At 33.3% G+C, this 18,844-nt stretch overlaps 1 protein-coding gene across 2 annotated transcripts in view; it reads left to right on the top strand.

The window, feature by feature from the left end:
• Nucleotides 1–4,813: 4,813 nt before the first annotated feature.
• LOC114324508 (proline-, glutamic acid- and leucine-rich protein 1-like) overlaps nt 4,814–18,844 on the top strand; it is a 39,098-nt gene continuing 25,067 nt past the window's right edge. The window contains exons 1-4 of one of the 2 annotated variants that reach the window (XM_028272363.2): nt 4,814–4,941; nt 16,168–16,352; nt 16,462–16,506; nt 17,324–17,368. In XM_028272363.2, the coding sequence (XP_028128164.1) occupies nt 4,872–4,941; nt 16,168–16,352; nt 16,462–16,506; nt 17,324–17,368 (345 nt within the window). In that variant the 5' untranslated portion in view covers nt 4,814–4,871. The remainder of the gene's footprint in view (nt 4,942–16,167; nt 16,353–16,461; nt 16,507–17,323; nt 17,369–18,844) is intronic. The other variant, XM_028272366.2, reaches the window with a different exon arrangement.

Here is an 18,844-nt window from a genome sequence, read left to right as displayed (position 1 = left end):
CGTACGCTGATGTGTGTAGTATATTATACAAAATGTATATACACATCGACGTTCGGTTCACTTTAGGTTTTGACTTAATTTGTTTGAAAATAAGTCGTAACGCATGGGAAAAATTAGAGCGAACGGACTATACTTAACTTACCTTATCTTAATCTGACAATTTCGAGTATTTTTAAGGATAGATTTTTTTCGGGCCCCCCTTAACGAACTTCCCTGTGTTAAGAGCCAATATATGGTAGAGGTACATCTGCATGCTGCCAGATTTCTCCCCATATGATAATCTGACGCACTCGAGTAACTGCAAAAATCCCCGCTTGGGCTCCCCTACCATAAATATTTGCCACGGCTTCAGAAATATTTCAAGTTGTTTATTAAATACATAATATTGATAGTGTATTGGATAAATAATTGATTTAAGAAGTGAAATTGATAAAAAGTTATTTATTGTTTATTATTTATGGAAGACTCAAGCAGAGAATACACCAGGATATATTCTGTGATCCCAGTATTTTGTTGTTAAAGATGTTCAAAATTTATCTAAAGATTCCATAGTAACAATATATTATTGAAAAAATTACTTTTCCTCGTTTCTCGATTAGATATTAGTTTTTATTGTATGTATCTAAATTATTCTAATCACTTAATACCTACATAGTGAAAACATAATCATATTAACTGAATTAATATTTTAAGCGATTATACAAGTAACAGTTATCCAAGAACATTCAAAGGCCATCTCTAATGATGACAATGTCATTGTCAAGCAATGTTGACATCTTCATACCATTGAGAGTTTTACTACACGTAATTTGTCGTGTAAGCAAAGAAAAGTAGGGATAGCCGTAAAATATTTGCGCCTACGCTCGTAAACCCTTAGTTTGTCCTAGTTTATGGTTAGACTGGCAGAATAAAAAGAAAAATTATACAAATCCCTGGACAATTTCTTAATACGACATACAAAATTCAAATGGCGAAATGAAGCAGTGAATGGTAATAAAGGACTAGACAAAACGATCCCACTGTCATTCATTCTTTTCAGTTTTGTTTTTAGAAGCAGATATAAAAAACAGCAGATATTGTAACTAATACATTTTTTGAACACAAAAATATCCACAAGTACACAAGAGAAAGAAGTTAAACATAGAGAAGAAAAATCGATAATTGATTGCATGTTAGCAGAAAAAAATAACAGAAGTAACGTAATAGACCCAAAAGTTAGAAAGGGTCCAGAAATAGAAAGTGAGCACTATTTAGTAATAATGAAAATAAAACAAAATATGTCACAAAAGGAACAAGAATATGAAACTGTAAGGTCATATAAATTGAGAAATAAAGAGAATACTGAGAATCCTACCCGGCTGGGATTTGAACTCACAACCCTTGGATCCAAGTAGGCTCTCTTACTAATGAGCCACAGAGGGGATAAATAATACAATTTTTAGAAGTGTAAATCGGTTTATAATGACAAACAATGTTAATAACGACGCTTCAGTGGAACTGGGCAGGACACTAGAACACAAGATGGACGGTGGACAAGACGAATCATGGAATGGAGGCGGCCGGTCCAGAAACTACAAAAGAGGCCGAGGACGACCACCGATTAGATGGACGAACGATATAAAAAAAGAGTAGCGGAAAACTGGCTGCAAGCGGCCCAGTGTAGAGAATACTGGAAATAATTATGGGGTTAAGTGGAAGAATATTTTTGTTGTGTCTTAGAACACAGCAAAAATAAACTTCGCCCTCTACTTTAGAGAATGTACAGTTTGTTATACTTATTATTTTTTGGAAATAAAAGTCGGTTCCAGATTTAGCCATACGGCTCACACTCCCTCTAAGGGGAAAATTGACTTATCCCAGATACCTACGGTATCAAAAGGATTGAGCTCTGGTGGGACTCTTTCCGTGTTATCGAGCCCTAGGTGACTTGGTATGCAGGTGTATCTCCCAAAAATTTTCGTACACATCTGGCCGTTGCGAGTAGTACTGCTTTCTGCATGGTCTTATAAAGATGTTCATTAAGACCCAGCTTTTTTATGCTTTCGAGGAGGGTCTTCGGAATGACTCCAGTAGTAGACATAATAATCGGTATCGTCTGGGTACTTTGCATTCTCCATTGTCTCCGTATTTGAATTTCCAGATCTCTGTACTTGGCGATCTTTTCAGTGAATTTAGTACGTAGATTATTGTTGTTAGGAATCGCCACATCAATGAGGGTTGTTTGTCTCGTTAATTTATTGACTAATACGAGATCTGGTCTATTATGCGCCACTGTTTGGTCTGTGAGCACAGTGCGGTCCCAGTATAGCTTGTAGTTGCCATCCTCAAGCATACTCTCAGGGACGTATTGATAATATGGGAGATGGTCGGTTTGAAGAAGTCCCAGCTTGATAGCTATCTCCTGATGAAGGATTTTTCCCACTGCGTCATGCCGTTCCTTGTACTCAGTTGTAGCAAATGCCTGGCAGCCCCCTGTAAGATGTTGGATGGTTTCTTGGGCTTGACATCCATATCGGCATCTGTCGTTTTGAACATGAGGGTCTTTGATGATATATTTCAGGTAATTTCTGGTTGGTATAACCTGATCTTGAATGGCCAGTAATGAACCCTCCGTTTCAGGGAACATCTTTCCTGATGTCAACCAGTAGTTCGACGCTATATTCTCGACATAATCTTGGCTGACCTCATTGGGATGTCGCCCGTGCAGAGGTTTACCCATCCAGGTGCGCACTTTTTCGTCCTTAGTAAGGTGGTTTATGCGCAGTTCTGCTTCCCTCAGTTTTATCGGTGTTGTGTTATCTACTGCGCAGATAGCGCGATGTAGAGTAGATGTTTCAGCCTGCATCTGAAAATAAGATCTTAAATTAGCAATTTGTTTGTCTAATTGCTCACCTATATCCATAAGTCCTCTTCCTCCTAAATTCCGTGGTAACGTCGTTCTTTCTACTGCACTTTTTGGATGGTGTTTTTGTGCCTTTGTGAGGTGCGTTCTTACTTTTCGCTGAAGATTTTCTATGTCCGTTTTTGTCCACTTAACAATGCCAAATGAATAGCTAAGCGCGGAACATGCGTAGGTGTTTAGTGCCTTAAACAAATTTCTACTATTAAGGTGTGAGCGAAGCAGCTGTTTTACCCTTCGTATAAACTCAGTAGTTATCTCTGTTTTCATTTGTTTATGGTCAATTCTCCGCGCTTGCTTTACTCCAAGATATTTATACATATATCGTTTTCACCCATGACCTCGATGTTCTGGCCATTGTGCATATCGAATCCTCCGGGCTGTACTTTTCCTTTGACTATATTAAAAATACGGCACTTGTCTAGTCCGAAGTGCATGCTAATATCATTAGAAAAAGTTTCTACAGTTTTTAGCATCTCATCGAGTTGGTTTCGAGTGGAAGCCATTAATTTCAAACGATCCATATACAATAAATGATTAAGCTTCGCCACCACATTGTTGTTATTTTTTATGCTAAAACCTGCGTCTGTGGAGTTCAATAGCTGAGATAGTGGGTTCATAGCTAGACAGAACCACAGTGGACTTAACGAATCTCCTTGAAACAGGCCCCGGCTGATTGCGATATTTTCAGTTTCGATGTTATTTTCACCAGGTATTTGAAGGTGAATTCTAGTCTTCCACTCCGTCATTATATGCTCTAAAAAGGTCACTATATAATCGTCGACTTTATATATTCTCAATATATCTATAAGCCATTCATGCGGCACTGAATCAAAGGCTTTATTGTAATCAATGAAGGCAGTATAAAGATTCCTCTTTTTGGAATATGCCTGGTTAAAAATCACCGAGTCGATGATGAGTTGTTCTTTGCAACCCTTGGAACCCTTAGCGCATCCTTTCTGTTGAGGCTCTATGATATTGTTCAGAGCACAGTGTTGGTAGATACGCCGGGCTACACAGGATGTGACCAATTTATACAAAGTTGGAAGACAAGTAATTGGGCGGTATTTGGCTGGATCTTGGGTGTTATTTTGATCCTTCGGAATTAAATAAGTGGTTCCCTGAGTTAGGAATGATGGTATATCCTGCGGATTAGAAATAACATGATTAATTAGTGTTGATAAGCATTCATGAACACTCCAAAACTTCTTGAGCCAAAAGTTTTGAACTCCGTCTGGTCCAGGAGATTTCTAGTTATGAAGCTCTTTGATGGTATTTGAGACTTCTTCAGTAGTGAAGGGTTCGTAAAGGGTGGTAATGTAGTGTTCGCAGTTCTGTGTCGTATCTTCTATCCATCCAGCATTGTTGTTAAGAGCAGCTGGCGTTGATTTCCCCAAAACTCATGAATTTCTTCTTGGCTTGGGTAAGTCTTATCGACACGTTCTACAGTGGAATTGAGTTTTCGATAGAACGCCTTTTCAGAACTTTCAAAAAGAGCATTGTCGCTTTTGCGGTTGTTACTAACCTGAATAAACGGAGAGCTTTTGTTTTAATGTATCCAGACACTGTCCAAAGTCGGTTTATTATTATTATTAAGAATTAAGGGAGGCCTATGTCCAGCAGTGGACTCGATTGGGTTATTGATGAATGTTAATAATGTCATGCAGTGATGTTTATGATATGCGAATTTACTGAATTATCAACAAGGATCATTTAAATGTAAAATCCCCAAACTACATAAATTTTACTATTTTTTTCGATGTCTCAGTATTTGCAACTACATATTTGCAAATATTTTTCAAGAGAAATGATAGTAAATATGTAAAGTTAAAATTCTAGAACAAATTCTACATTTAATAGAGTTACGCAAAGTATTCAAATATTTATGCAGAAATATTTCGTGTTTTTTCCTTATCATTTTTAATTGGTATACCATACCAAGCAGGTAGGTATGTAAAAGAGAATTGACAAAATGAGCAAAATACCGTTATTAATATTATTCATAGTGTTCACTTGTATTTCATATACAGTTTTTTGTAAAGGTAAGTTTACAGAAGACCTTTATTTTAAAATTTAGACGTTAGCCAACTTTCCGTAGAAATTAAACCATTGAACAAATTTAAAATTATAAATAAAACGCCAAGAAATACGTATACAGTGTATCAATTTGAAAAGGTGCCACCCTCTATAATTTGGTCCGTATATAATATAATCTAAAAATATACAAAAACACGTCAAATTTATTTGTAATAGGGGAGTGCAATTGGAACGAAAACATGCATTGTTTCGGAATAATTCAAACAAGCTTATATTTTTCTAAAACTTTTTTATTAGTTTATATACATGTTAAAGTAAAAAGTCCTGCAGATTTGGCCGCTAATTGTTTAAACAATAATAATTGTTTTGTATAAATAATTTTAAAAATATCGTTGAATTCATCATTTTACTTTGATCAAATATGTTTCTATTTTGTTTTTGGTTATGCTGAATCCGAATATGGCATTACAATTTGAAAATTCTTATACAGAAGTTCTTATACAGTATGTTTGCGTAGCTAGGAGCCACATGGAAAACTTGTTTATTGCCAATTTTACGAAAAAAAGTTATTCTTCATAAAATACTCGGGATAGTCAAAAATCTAAAACTCAACCACCAGATATCAAATTTTATCAATTTTATACGAGTTATGTCAAAAATATGAATTTCTTTAAAGAGTAAAGTACCGCTTTATTCCAGAATATCAAGAAATGCTATTATGAAAAGTTGTTTGAAATTAAAAACTATGTTTTAATATACAATTACATTATTCTAATCGAAAAAAAAAATTTTTTTTCTTAAATTTTTCTCAAATTACGGATACCCATCATTATTTTATTACAATTATTGTAACTATTTTATTATCAATTTTACAAAAAAAAGTTATTCTTCATAAAATACTCTACCTGGTCTAAAATCTATGATACAACCATCAGATATCAAACTTTTTAAATTTTTACGGGGTATGTAAAAAATATGAATTTTTCTTAACGACGTTCTACACCTTCGGCAAAGAATTAAGGATTTGCATGAAACTTTAGTATGTTATAGTTTAATTCAAAAAACTAAGACTTGATTTTTTTTAAATTGTTTTACCGTGCCGTTTAATTACTATTAAGGTTCAAAGTTAAGTTTTAACATGGGCTCTTATGGGAATTCTTAAAAAGTTGATAACTTTTTACCCAAATTTACGATTTTTAATTATTTGTGCTTAAATTAAAGGTTTTTTTTGTAAGGAATAACATATTAAAAAATGAGGATTGTTTACCGTACCATTATTAAATAAAAGTGAAAATACTGTTTCGCTCTTAAAAAGTTAATAACTTTTGACCCAAATTTACGATTTTTAATTATTTGTGCTTAAATTAAAGGTTTTTTTGTAAGGAATAACATATTAAAAAATGAGGATTGTTTACCTTACCATTATTAAATAAAAGTGAAAATACTGTTTCGAAAATACTGTTTCGCTTTCATATAAGTTTCCCCCCCTTTCCTCTGAGAGGCATACCCCGCAACGAAGGTGTAGAACGTCGTTAAGAGTCAAGTGCCTTTATTATTCACAATATTTTAATTAGAAGGATGTAGTTGAACACTGAAACATATTTTTTAATTCCAAACAACTTTCCTTTATAACAATTTTCGATATTGTGAAATATAAAGGTACTTTACTCTCGAGTGAAATTCATATTTTTTGACATACCTCGTATAAAATTAATAAAATTTTATATTTGATGGTTGCATCTTAGATTATAATATACGATGCAGAGTATTTTATAAAGAATAACTTTTTTTCGTAAGACTGATAATAAAAAAGTTATCAATAGGCAGGTCCGGCCCCAGGGGTGGGCGAACTGGGCGGCTGCCCAGGGCGGCAAATTCAGGGGCGGCAAATTTTAGAGGACAGCCAATTTTTTAAATTGAAGAAATAATAACTTACGTTATTAGTATTATAGAAAATCAATATTATGAACAAGAGCGGCAAAAATGCAACTGTAAAAACGAGAATTAAGTAAGTGAAACAATAATAAATGCAAGGTTCGGAATTGCAATTCGACGGCAAATCGACAACACCGCCTTCTTTTTCATCGCATAAGAATAGTAGGATCAGAACTAAACTAAATTCACTGAAATTCACTTAAAATTAACTTTACTGAAAATGGATATAATAATTAGAAACGAGATATGACTGAAGCTTTGTCCAGCCACGCTAAGTCTCCAGCTCATCTACAGTCACAGGGTCAGTGGGTAGAACTAGCAATTAGACTAGAATCGGGCAAAATATTAGATGAAGAAACACAAAAAGTTCTAAATTCAGAAACTGGTCATTGGAAAAATGTAATACAACGACTTATATAAATATTACAGTTCCTAGCACATCAGTGTCATCCAATGAGGGGCGATTCTGATAAACATTTTCATCAAAACAATGGTAATTTCTTTAAGCTTTTTGAGCTCTTTAAAAATTTTGATTCTGTGTTACAAGAGCACATTAGGAGAATAACTAATGGGAGTAACAAGTAGCATCACTACTTGTTGCTCATGAGCCAAGCTGTTTGGCAAATCAAATCCGTGATTTTACTTTTCTTTGCTCTGTGGTAATATGGCATGACATTTTACTTCACATCAACGTAGTCGCATATGCAGAGTATTGATATGGTAGCGGATCAAGCTATCAGTTTATTAGAAAAATCAGAAATCCATTTCGTATTCAAAACGAAATTATTCAGCTTCTCCATGACCAAATCAAAAATAAAATTTTAAACTTTTTGAAATCAGCAAAGTATTACAGCATATTTTTAGATTGTATATCTGATATTGCTGGGGTGGAACAGATGGCTATTGTTGTACATTTTGTCGATTTAGGTTCTTGTTCACAAAGTGTTAAAATTGAAGAACATTTTCTTGGATTTGTGCCTGTAGTGGAAACCACTGGCTTGGGAGTTACAGAGACCCAGAATGAACTGGGAATACCTTTGGAAGATATGAGAGGACAAGTGTATGATAACGGGACAAGCATGGAAGAGAAGAACTTGGGAGTTCAAAAAAGAATTTTGAAAATGAATCCTAGAGCATTTTTTGTCCCATGTTCTAGCCATTCACTTAACTTAGTCGTGAACGATGCTGCTAAAGCCTCACAGTTTGCAGTTTCTTTCTTTTCCTTATTGACAAAATTTACAACTTTTCTCAGCATCTATTTATAGTTGGACTATGCTGAAAAATCATATTTCTAGCTTAACATTGAAACCTTTGTCCGAAACTATATGGGAAAGTAGAATAATTGATGCAATTACTCCCATTAGAGACCAAATTGAAGAAATTTACGATGCTCTTGTAGAAATCACTGTGAATAAAAACAACGATAAAATGGTTGCTCATGAGCCAAGCTGTTTGGCAAATCAAATCCGTGATTTTACTTTTCTTTGCTCTGTGGTAATATGGCATGACATTTTACTTCACATCAACGTAGTCGCATATGCAGAGTATTGATATGGTAGCGGATCAAGCTATCAGTTTATTAGAAAAATCAGAAATCCATTTTAAGTCTCTCGGAAGTGATTTAAAATTCCAGGGCTATTTGACAGACGCAAAAGGGCTCATCAAAGTTAGAAATTGAGAATCCGAAAAGGAGGCTGAAGATGAAAGTATGGAACTAGTTCCAAAGACACGATATAAAGTTGACTTCTATTTAAAAATTATAGACACAACCGTTAATGCATTAAGTGATAGATTTCAGCAAATTAAGAGCCATGGTGAAATTTTTGAGTTTTTGGGTATACCAAGGTCCCCCTTGGGGGGCGGCGGTCGCCGATCTTGCCCAGGGCGGCAAAATCCCTAGGGCCGGGCCTGTCAATAGGTTCCAAGTTACGCAGACATACTGTATAAGAGCTAAAAAAAATTTTTTGTTGAACATTTATTATTGTTGAAGCTTATTATTAAATGTATTTATTAAGTTTTACAGAAAAAAGCTTTGATCACTTTGTATAAACATTTTTTTAGCTGGTAATTTTCGGTTTTTGTATTACATTTTTGTTATCTTCCTTAATTTTCTCGAAAAGAAATAGTTTATTTCATTTCTAAAGTAAAATAATTTAGTGCATTTTAAAGACTACATCTTGAGCTTAAAAAAAAACCATAAAACTGTAATACATCTGTTGAGAATTGAGTAATACCGTCTTAAAGTGGTGTTAATTCTGTAAAACTATGAAGTTTTCAAAAATTACATTTTCTGAGACGTCGTATCATTTGAATTAAATTTTTGAGATTTTTTTTAATGAAACATCGTTTAGTAAGATGATTAAAAGGTAAGTTGTGCAAAATTGAGAGTTTTATAAGAAAAATTGTATTAGTTACACATTTTTAAATCATTTTTAAACAAAATTCGTGTAAGTTTCACTTTCAGCCCACACCGTACTTATGCCCATACATTTTGCTTCTTTTTATTATAACTTTAAGATAGCTTAATTATTCTTCTTTCATGTTCAATTTGTAAAATTTCATTTGATCGATTAGTTAAAGAATTACATTAAAATAACTCAACCGTGCGCTTCACCGTACGCTAGTTTACAGTGCGCCAATGTTTGTGAGAAGGGTGACTTTAGCGTTATAAATAAAAAATTATAGAAGCTACAGATTTAATTTTAGAAAAATCTTTATATAAGGTTTTTTTTTGTAAAGTTTTCTGAATTTTTCAATGGCCAAGTCAGTTTTTTTTTTAAATTATATTTTCGGAGTTATTTAAAAAACATCTATTTTCGCAATTTATTTGTTTAATAAAAAATGAAGCACCCACTTCTCGAGTAGAACTTTTTGATATGTTGTTTATTAACATATTAAACAAAGTGAAAATCTATATGCACTCCCCTATAAGGGGCATATTTTGAAGACCACTTTTCAACTAAATTACATCAACCCTCTAGCATGGGCGGACACAACCCCCAAAATCTTTAATGGAAAGGGGTTAAGTGATACCTGCTTTAAAGGTCGTTCAAACACCTTTTCAAAAATACCACATACATGATATTTCTTTTTAATACTTTTGGAAAAATTAAGTGAAGCCGTAAAGATATTAAGTATCGAGTTCAGAACTTCAGAATTTTTTGGAGTATTGAAATCTAAATTGAATTTCTTTGAGTTTGTAGTATTTGATTAGTTTTCTAAAAATCAAGTAAAACCGTAAAGATATTAATGAGCCAGATATTAATGAGTGTTCAGAACTCCAAAAGTAGAAGGTACCAACCCTCTATACTCTATAGTTTGGTCCCTATATAAAATCTAAAAATATGCAAAATCACGTCAAAAATTACATTAACCCTCTATAGTGGAGTCACTGAAGATGGATATGAGCTATTACCTCCGATTTAGTTGAACCTCCATCGATTTGCATGAAAATTGGTAGAGGATATCTCAAGGAACAAAGGTGACATGGTGCCAACTTGCGCTTTTACCCTGGGGGTGGATGCCACCCGTTCTCGGGGGTGAAAATTATTTTATTAAAATTAACTCCATAATTCGATAGAGGGACAAATTTCAAGCAAAATTTGTTATATAAAGTTATTAAAATAAATCAAAACTTTTTAAGTCATTAAAGATCAAAGATTTTAATTTTTCTTGAGAAAAATGCATTTTTTAACCAATTTTTCATCAATAACTCAAAAAGTGTAAGTTTTTACAAAAAACTTATTATTATCAAAATTGAAGCTAATAAAAAACTAAATAAACCCGTTACTACAAAAACCTTTTAATGTTAACTAAAAGGTAATAGGTAATTGAATGTATATTTTTTTCGGCGAGTAAAAAAGTCTAAGTATTCAAGCTGAAATAACGGGAAATTGGTGCATTTTATAACATAAACTTATTAAACATTTGTCAAAGTCTTTAAAAATATCTATCAAAAGAGCCCCCGAACATGTTGATAGCGTTAAAATTTATGCTCCAAAATTTTTTCAAAATTTATCTTTTAAAAATTTTTCCAAAAAATGTTATTGTTTTTTTTAATAACTCCGTTCGTGTTTACGATATCAGGTTCATCTAAAAACTGTTTAAAAGATAATTCCAAGTGCTGAACCTAATCTCTTAAACCCCTTACTTTTTTTAAAATAAAAGGTTAAATGACCCCGGTTGCATGATTCCCACAGCAAAATTTAAAATTTAAGCGTTTCTATCTCGGTTATTTTTTACCCTAAAAAAATAGTAAAACAGGTAAAATATTTGGCTCAGAAAAAAATAAAATTTGGTTATATATAATTTTTTACGTATATTGAGTATTTTTGGAATTATTATCAAAAGAATATGAGAATTACAATAATTTTAAAAATTATGATTTTTTAAATTATATCTTTTTTTCAAAAATATGCATTCTAAACCGGTCAAAATTATCGAAAACAATTACTTATGCTAATATAAAGAAGATCTTCTAAGGATTACTATAAATTTTAGTTTTTGTGGAAATAGCGTATGTTTTATTTTTCACTTTTTCCTAAAAAATTCGAAACGGTTCTTTTATTTTCATTATGACTTGCCTAATTTTGACGCTATTACCTTGTTCTGAAGCTCATTTGATAGGTATTCCGAAGTACTTTGACAAATTTTTAGCAGGAATATTTTATACATTGCATCGTTTTTCCGTTATTTAAGCTTGAATACTTAGATTTGAGTACTCGTCGAGAAAAATACACATTCAATTGCCAATAACTCACTTTGAACTAACATTAGTTTAGTTATTTATGTGAGTAATGTATTCAATTTTTTATTATCTTCAATTTCAGTAATAATAACTTTTTTGCAAAAGCTTATAGTTTTTGATTTATACGTGAAGAACCGATTTAAAACATGCATTTTTTTACGAAAAAATAAAATCTTGGGTCTTTAATAACTCAAAAAGTGTTGATTTATTTTAATAACTTTATATAACAAATTTTGCTTATAATTTGTCCCTCTATCGACTTATGGTATTATTTTTAATAAAATAGTTTTCACCCCCGAGAAGGGGTGGCATCCACCCCCAGGGTAAAAGCGCAAGTTGGCATCATGTCACCTTTGTTCCTTGAGGTATCCTCTAATTACTCACCAATTTCCATGAAAATCGATGGAGGTTCAACGAAATCGGAGGTGAAAATCTTCAGTGACTGCACTACTAGCGGAGACGGACACAACCGTCAAAATCTTTAATGAAAAGGGGGTTGAGTGATACCTCATTTTAAAGGTCGTTCAAACACCTTTTCAAAAATTCCTCATACATTAATGTATATAATTATATTTCTTTTTAGTACTTTTGGAAAAAATCAAGTGAAACCGTAAAAATATTAAGTATCGAGTTCAGAACTACAATTTTTTTTAGTATTTAACTCCAAACTGAATCGTTTTGGAGTATTTTGAGTATTTTTTTGGAGTATTTTTGGAAAAATCAAGTAAAATCGTAAAGATATTAAGTATCTAGTTCAGAACTCTAAAATTTTTTTGGAGTATTGGGTCCAAGATTTTTCCAAAAGTACTGAAAAGAAATATAATATATGTGGTATTTTTGAAAAGGTGTTACCGCTAGAGGATTTATGTAATTTAGTTGAAAACGGTTCTACAAAATGTTCCTCTCACAAATAAATTTGACGTGTTTTTGCATATTTTTAGATTTTCTATAGGGACCAAATTATAAAAGTTGGTACCGTTTCAAATTGGAACAGAGTTATGGAAGACATATCTCTCTTCTCAGTCGTTTCCTCATTGCTGAGTGTCGTGATTCCCTATAATACGAGCAACTATCTCTTTCCATCGGCTTCTGTCCTGAGCTTCCCTCATGGATTCAGAGAATGTTTTTTCCACTGGCTTTCTGTACTTGATCCGACCATCGAGTAGGTGAGCGACCTCTACTTCTGCGCCCTTCAACGTTTCCCAAAATTATAAGTCTCTTAAGATTATCATCACTTCTTCTTGCAATATAGCCGACAAATTTTAAGACGGTGGAGAGGCAAATAGACGAAAGTCGAGTCTGAATATTAAGCTCTTGGAGGATTGAGTGATTTGTTCTGTATTCCGTCCATGAGATCCGAAGCATTCTTCTCCAGCACCACATTTCAAAGGCGTCAATCCTTTTTCTGTCGTCCGATTTCATTGTCCATGTTTCGGATCCGTAATTAAATATGGGAAAATTAAGGCACGTACTAATCTTATTTTGATGTTCTTCGACAAGGAGCGATCTTTCCAGATTTTCGATAATCGACTCATAGCGTTTTTGGCCATGCCAAAAACGCTATGAGTATTCTCCTACGTATTTCTGTTTCACAAGATCCTGTATTACTGATGTAGGATCCTAGATAATTGAACTCGTTAACCACTTCAAACTGGTCTAAGGCTCCTGTTGTCTGAAGTGAATTTGAATAATCTACTATCATAATTTTTGTTTTTTGTTTATTGATCTTGATCTTGAAGACATATATTTATCTTAAAAAATTTCGAAATGTTTGTTAGCTAGTATCAAAATGAGGACTGTTTTGCACATGTTCCTTTTGTAATTAGGTAATGAAAGAAAAGAAAACGCACTCACAATTAGCTTCAGTTAGCTCTATTGTAACTTCAAGTTTGGTTTCAGGTTCTATAATTTCTAGCCCGCCGCCATTCTGCTCCGTCCCTTACTTGGATTTTCCAGTTAGCAACAGCGACCTTCTCAGCATCCTGTGTTACCCCGTCTATGCACCTCAACTTTGGTGTCCCTCGTTTTCTTACTCCCATCAGCCGCTGTGTTATAAACATTTTTATCATATTCAATTTCGGTGCCCGGGTTACATGTTCTGCCCACTTGGGTTGGTTCTCCGACGGTTCCGCTTGATTATAGTGGTAATATGTTTTCCACTAAACTTAGCTTAGCAAAACTGGCTTACCAAACCAATTTGTGCAGTTAAGAATTATATCTACGTCTCCATATTCCGATTTCACAGACCGCCCTGAATATTTTGCGTAGTACCTTTCTTTAAAAGATCGATAGAGAGGATTCATCTGTTTTGGTTAGGATCCATGCCTCTGATCCATATGTAAGAACGTAGACTATAGTCTGTGTTCTATGAAGTCTTTAACGAGTTTTTTGAGGCAAACGTTTGTTAGCTAGATCCTTTGATATATCAGTTTATGATAGGTTATGTAGAACCTAATAACATATCTACTTTCAATTATGATGCGCCTTTTTATTTTCTCCTGGTACGTTATTATTTGGGTTTACCGATGTCGTAATCGCAACTATTATCTATACCTTTTCAGGTATCAGCATATTTTTATTGATCTAAAAATGTCACAAAATACAGGGTGTTACATTTACAAAAATTCCTATGGCGTCATCACCTTAATGTGCATCACTCTGTGTAATTAAAGATGGTTGTAAAATGTAGGTCATTAAAATTAAAAATCGACGTGATTTAGATTTTTTTCAAAAGGCTTTTAGTTTAGGAAATATATAATTTAGTCACATTGTATGTTGAAAATACATATTTTTAGTCTGAATTAATTAGTATCAGACAAAAGTATCAGTCGTAGCAGAAATAAATGAATTAGAAAAAGTACTATAGTATTAGCTAAAATATTGACAATCTCGTGAAGAAAACTCGGCTCGTTTCGAATTCAGCTCGGCTGGGCTAGAAAAAAATTTGATTCGGCTCGAAGCTCGCAGGGTTGGGCTGTTTTAAAAAAAGCTTTTTAAAACAACGTTTTAAAACATGTTTAAAAACACTGGAAAAAACAGTTGTGTTTTAAAAGACTGTTTTAAAACATAGTTTTTTTCGTTATTGTTTATTTAAACAACAGTGTTATAAGACATTTGTGTTTGCTAATTTGCAAAATTGCAAATATAAATTATAGAGTAAGTAGGTGCAATAACAATATTAGTGCGAAGTAAAAAGTAAAACTGAAAAAAAAATAACTGACTAAACTTTATTTATGTTCAGGTAGCAAGCATACTAGTACTGGTAGACAGTGCTGAGTGCTGTAGTAACATTAACTAAACCAATACACCTAATAAAGTATTGAAAGAAAAAGAAAATTAAGAAATTAAGTAAATAATTATTGAATTACAACAGCATCTATTACACAGTCCTACTATTAGCTTCCTCTGGCTCCTCAAAATCAACATTCGTTAAAGTTAAAACACATTTTTCATGATGCTTTTTCATTCTTGCAACTAATATAGACAATTGCTTCTTCCATTTTTTACACTCAGCTTTAGACACTGTCTTTTTACTTTCTCTCCCATCCTCAAAATTGATATTCACTTTAATCAAATTAGAATTTATCCAAATTGGGTCTCTCCGCATTCCTTGACTTCGCATATTTATAAACTTAATATAATTTACTGTATACACTGCAACTATCCACTAGAAATTAAAATAGAACCGAAGATACAAATATGAAATTATATTATAATAAAGCAGAACTTAAAGCTTCCGACTTATCCTGAAAAACTGAATAGCGAATGTGATTTACATAATATCACGTGGTATAAGGAAACGAAACAGTTAAACGCTCGTTGCATGTGCGCGCAGGTCGCGTCTTCGCGGGAATCCCATAGGTGTGCCAGTTGAAGTTTATGGGAATCCCCGTTAGAAATCCAGTGAAGTACTTAATTATTTTAAATCGTTCTTTTTTTGTTTTAAAACAGTGTTTTTTTGTTTTAAAACAGTGTGTTTTTGTTTTAAAACAGTGGTTTTTTTTAGATGAAAAAAAAACTGTTTTAAAATAAAAAACATTGTTTTTAAACGAAAAAAACATGTTTTTTGTTTTTTTTTAATTTTTGTCCAACCCTGGAAGCTCAGCTTGCAAGAACCAAGCCGAGCTAAGATCGAGCTTGTGACCATCCTTGCCGATGTCCCTAGATATATTAACTCTTTGACTGGTTCGAGGTTTTGGTCATTGACAATTAGATCTACGTCAAAATTTCCAGCTCTTGTGTTTATATTGATCGGCATGAATTTGGTTTTATTTTTGAAATATATATTATAATCCCATTCGTTCTGCTGCTGCTACTAGCTCAGTTAGGCTTATTGTTGTTCTCGCCCAGGTTCTTGTTATAATGATAAATCACGGTATCTATATATTCCTCGAGAATAATATAATGGTATAATCTAATGTTTATAGTCTGTTTAAAATAACACAGTTTAAAGATATATGGAACACTTATTTATGCACTAAGGAAATATTACATAATAACAACTTTTAAAAACGTGCTGTTAATCGAGTATCACTTAACGTAATTTCAGAAGAGTTACATACCAAAAAAAATCTACAACGACATGAAACAATATATAGAAGAGATAAACATACTTCAGAAAAAAAATATAAGCAAAAAGCTGATAAAAGGTGTTTACCTGAACATTGTCAGCTTGTTTGCCCTCTGCAGCCTCTCTCTGGATATCCAATAAAACCTCCCACTTCTCCACAAAAGGTAAGTAATATTAATAATCTAGTAATAATTTAATTAGGTTAATTAATGAGAGGTTAATTAATGAGTTGTCGTTACTAATATTTTACGTATTATTTTTTGTCATCTGCAGCCTCCCTCTGGAGCTCCAATAACACTTCCCACTGCTCCGCAAAAGGTAAGCAGTAGTAGTAGAAAATTAGTTAGGTAAGGTACTAATAGTACACTTTAGAAGACCAAAAATAAGCATTTTTTCAAGATTTTTTCTTAGAACCTTTATTAAAAATGAACATAAAACGTTTAATATATTTATTAATATCTAACTCTTATATAGAGAGTACAAAAAAATATATCTTTTTTCATTTATGCATGTACACTACTATTGTAGAGACCGCAAAAGTCGAGGCCTCGAAAAATGATGGAGGACAGTTAATCTCAGGAGTGGGATATCTGAAACAAAAAAATCGTACTACATTTGAAAAAGGAAGGTTCCTTACGTAACAATTTACCACAATTTGACGAAAAAATAAGAAATAAATATTTTTAACCAGAAAAACTGAAGAAAAAGCGGCGATTTTTTCACAAAAATTTTTCAAATTTCCTTAAAATTTGTTTTTGCGGAATTTTTTACTAACGGTGGCAAATTGTCACGTAAGTAACCTTCCTTTTTCAAATGCCGTACGATTTTTTTGTTTCAGTGATCCCAATCCTGAGATGAACTGTCCGCTATCGGAACTACTTTTTTTCGAAGCCTCGACTTTGGCGCTCTCTACAATATTAGTGTACGTGCATAAATGAAAAAGGATATATTTTTGTACTCTCTAAGAGTTAGATATTAATATGTAAAAAGTTTTATGTTTATTTTTGATAAAGGTTCTAAGAAAAAATTCTTGAAAAAATGCTTATTTTTGGTTTTCTAAAGTGTACTAGTACATACGTTAAAATAGGTTGTCCTTATTTTTATAATATATTAAATTATTGTTTGTCCTCTGCAGCCTCCCTCTGGATATCCAATAACACCTCCCACTGCTCCGCAAAAGGTAAGCAGTAGTAATAGAAAATTTCAACCGATAGGTTTTTATTACTAATATTTTAATATTAATCTGAAATCACTTTTTGCGATCACATACACAGTCTTCTTCTTTAAGTGCCATCTCCGCGGCGGAGGTCGGCAATCATCATAGCTATTCGTATTTTAGAGACATACCACTCTCTCAGGTTGCGCAGCCACGATATTCTGCGTCTCCCTATGCTTCTCTTTCCTTGAATCTTTCCCTGCATAATCAATTGCAGCAAGCTGTATCTCTCTCCACGTGTAATATGTCCGAGATATTCCAATCTTCTTGTTTTGATGGTATTTAGGATTTCCATTTCTTTATTCATCTTTCTCAGAACCTCTTTGTTTGTGACGTGTTCTGTCCACGATATTTTCAGAATTCTTCTGTACACCCACAGCTCGAATGATTCTAGTTTTTTCATTGATTCAGCATTCAAGGTCCAAGCTTCCATTCCATAAAACAAAGTCGAGAAAACGTAGCACCTAGCCAACCTAACTCTTGCGCAACCAACATCTCTTGTGCAGAGCACTTTTCTCATTTTGTTAAAATTTGCTCTAGCTTTTTATATTCCGATTTTGATTTCCTGTAAGTAATCTCCTGTGGAGTTGATCATTGTTCTAAGGTATGCATATTGGTTGACTCGTTTGATATTGGATCCGTTTATGAAGAGATTTTCGTTATTTCTTTGAGTTTTCGATGTTCTCATAAACTTTGTCTTCTTGACATTCATTGTTAGCCCGTATTCTTGTCCAAACTCTGCTAGTCTGGTCACCAGCCTTTGAAGATCCCAATATTCTCAGCTAAGATGACAGTGTCATCCGCATATCTAATGTTGTTAATGGGAACTCCATTTACCTTTATTCCAGCTGTTTCACCCTCAAGAGCTTTTTTTTTAAGATCTTTTCGGAGTAGGCATTAAAAAGAATTGGCGACAACACGCATCCCTGTCTCACTCCACGTTTGATTTCAATTTCCTCTGACAGCTGGTCGTTAACACGTACTTTTGCTCGTTGTTTATAGTATAAATTCGATATAATCCTGAGGTCATTGTAGTCCAACTTCTTTGATTCCAGGACATGCATTAATTGTTCATGTCGTATTTTGTCAAATGCTTTATTATAGTCAATAAAACACGCATATATATCTTGATTGACGTCCAGGCACCTTTGTATAAGTATGTTAAGTGAAAAAAGAGCTTAACGAGTTCCCAGGCCTTTGCGAAACCCAAACTGCGTATCATTAATGTCTATGTCCAGTTTATGATATATTCGGTTATGGATGACTTTCAGTAGCAACTTTAGCACATGGGACATCAAACTAATGGTGCGATAGTCGCCGCATTCTCTTGCGTTTTTCTTTTTAGGGAGGCAAATAAAGATCGACGTCAACCATTCTTTGGGTAATGTGCCTGAGCTATAAATTTTGTTCAAGAGTACCACTAAAACATCAATATGCTGC

Source organism: Diabrotica virgifera, chromosome 2, assembly GCF_917563875.1.
Source record: "Diabrotica virgifera virgifera chromosome 2, PGI_DIABVI_V3a".
In the NCBI taxonomy this organism is placed as follows: Eukaryota; Metazoa; Arthropoda; class Insecta; order Coleoptera; family Chrysomelidae; genus Diabrotica; species Diabrotica virgifera.
This window is presented reverse-complemented; position numbering and strand designations above follow the sequence as displayed.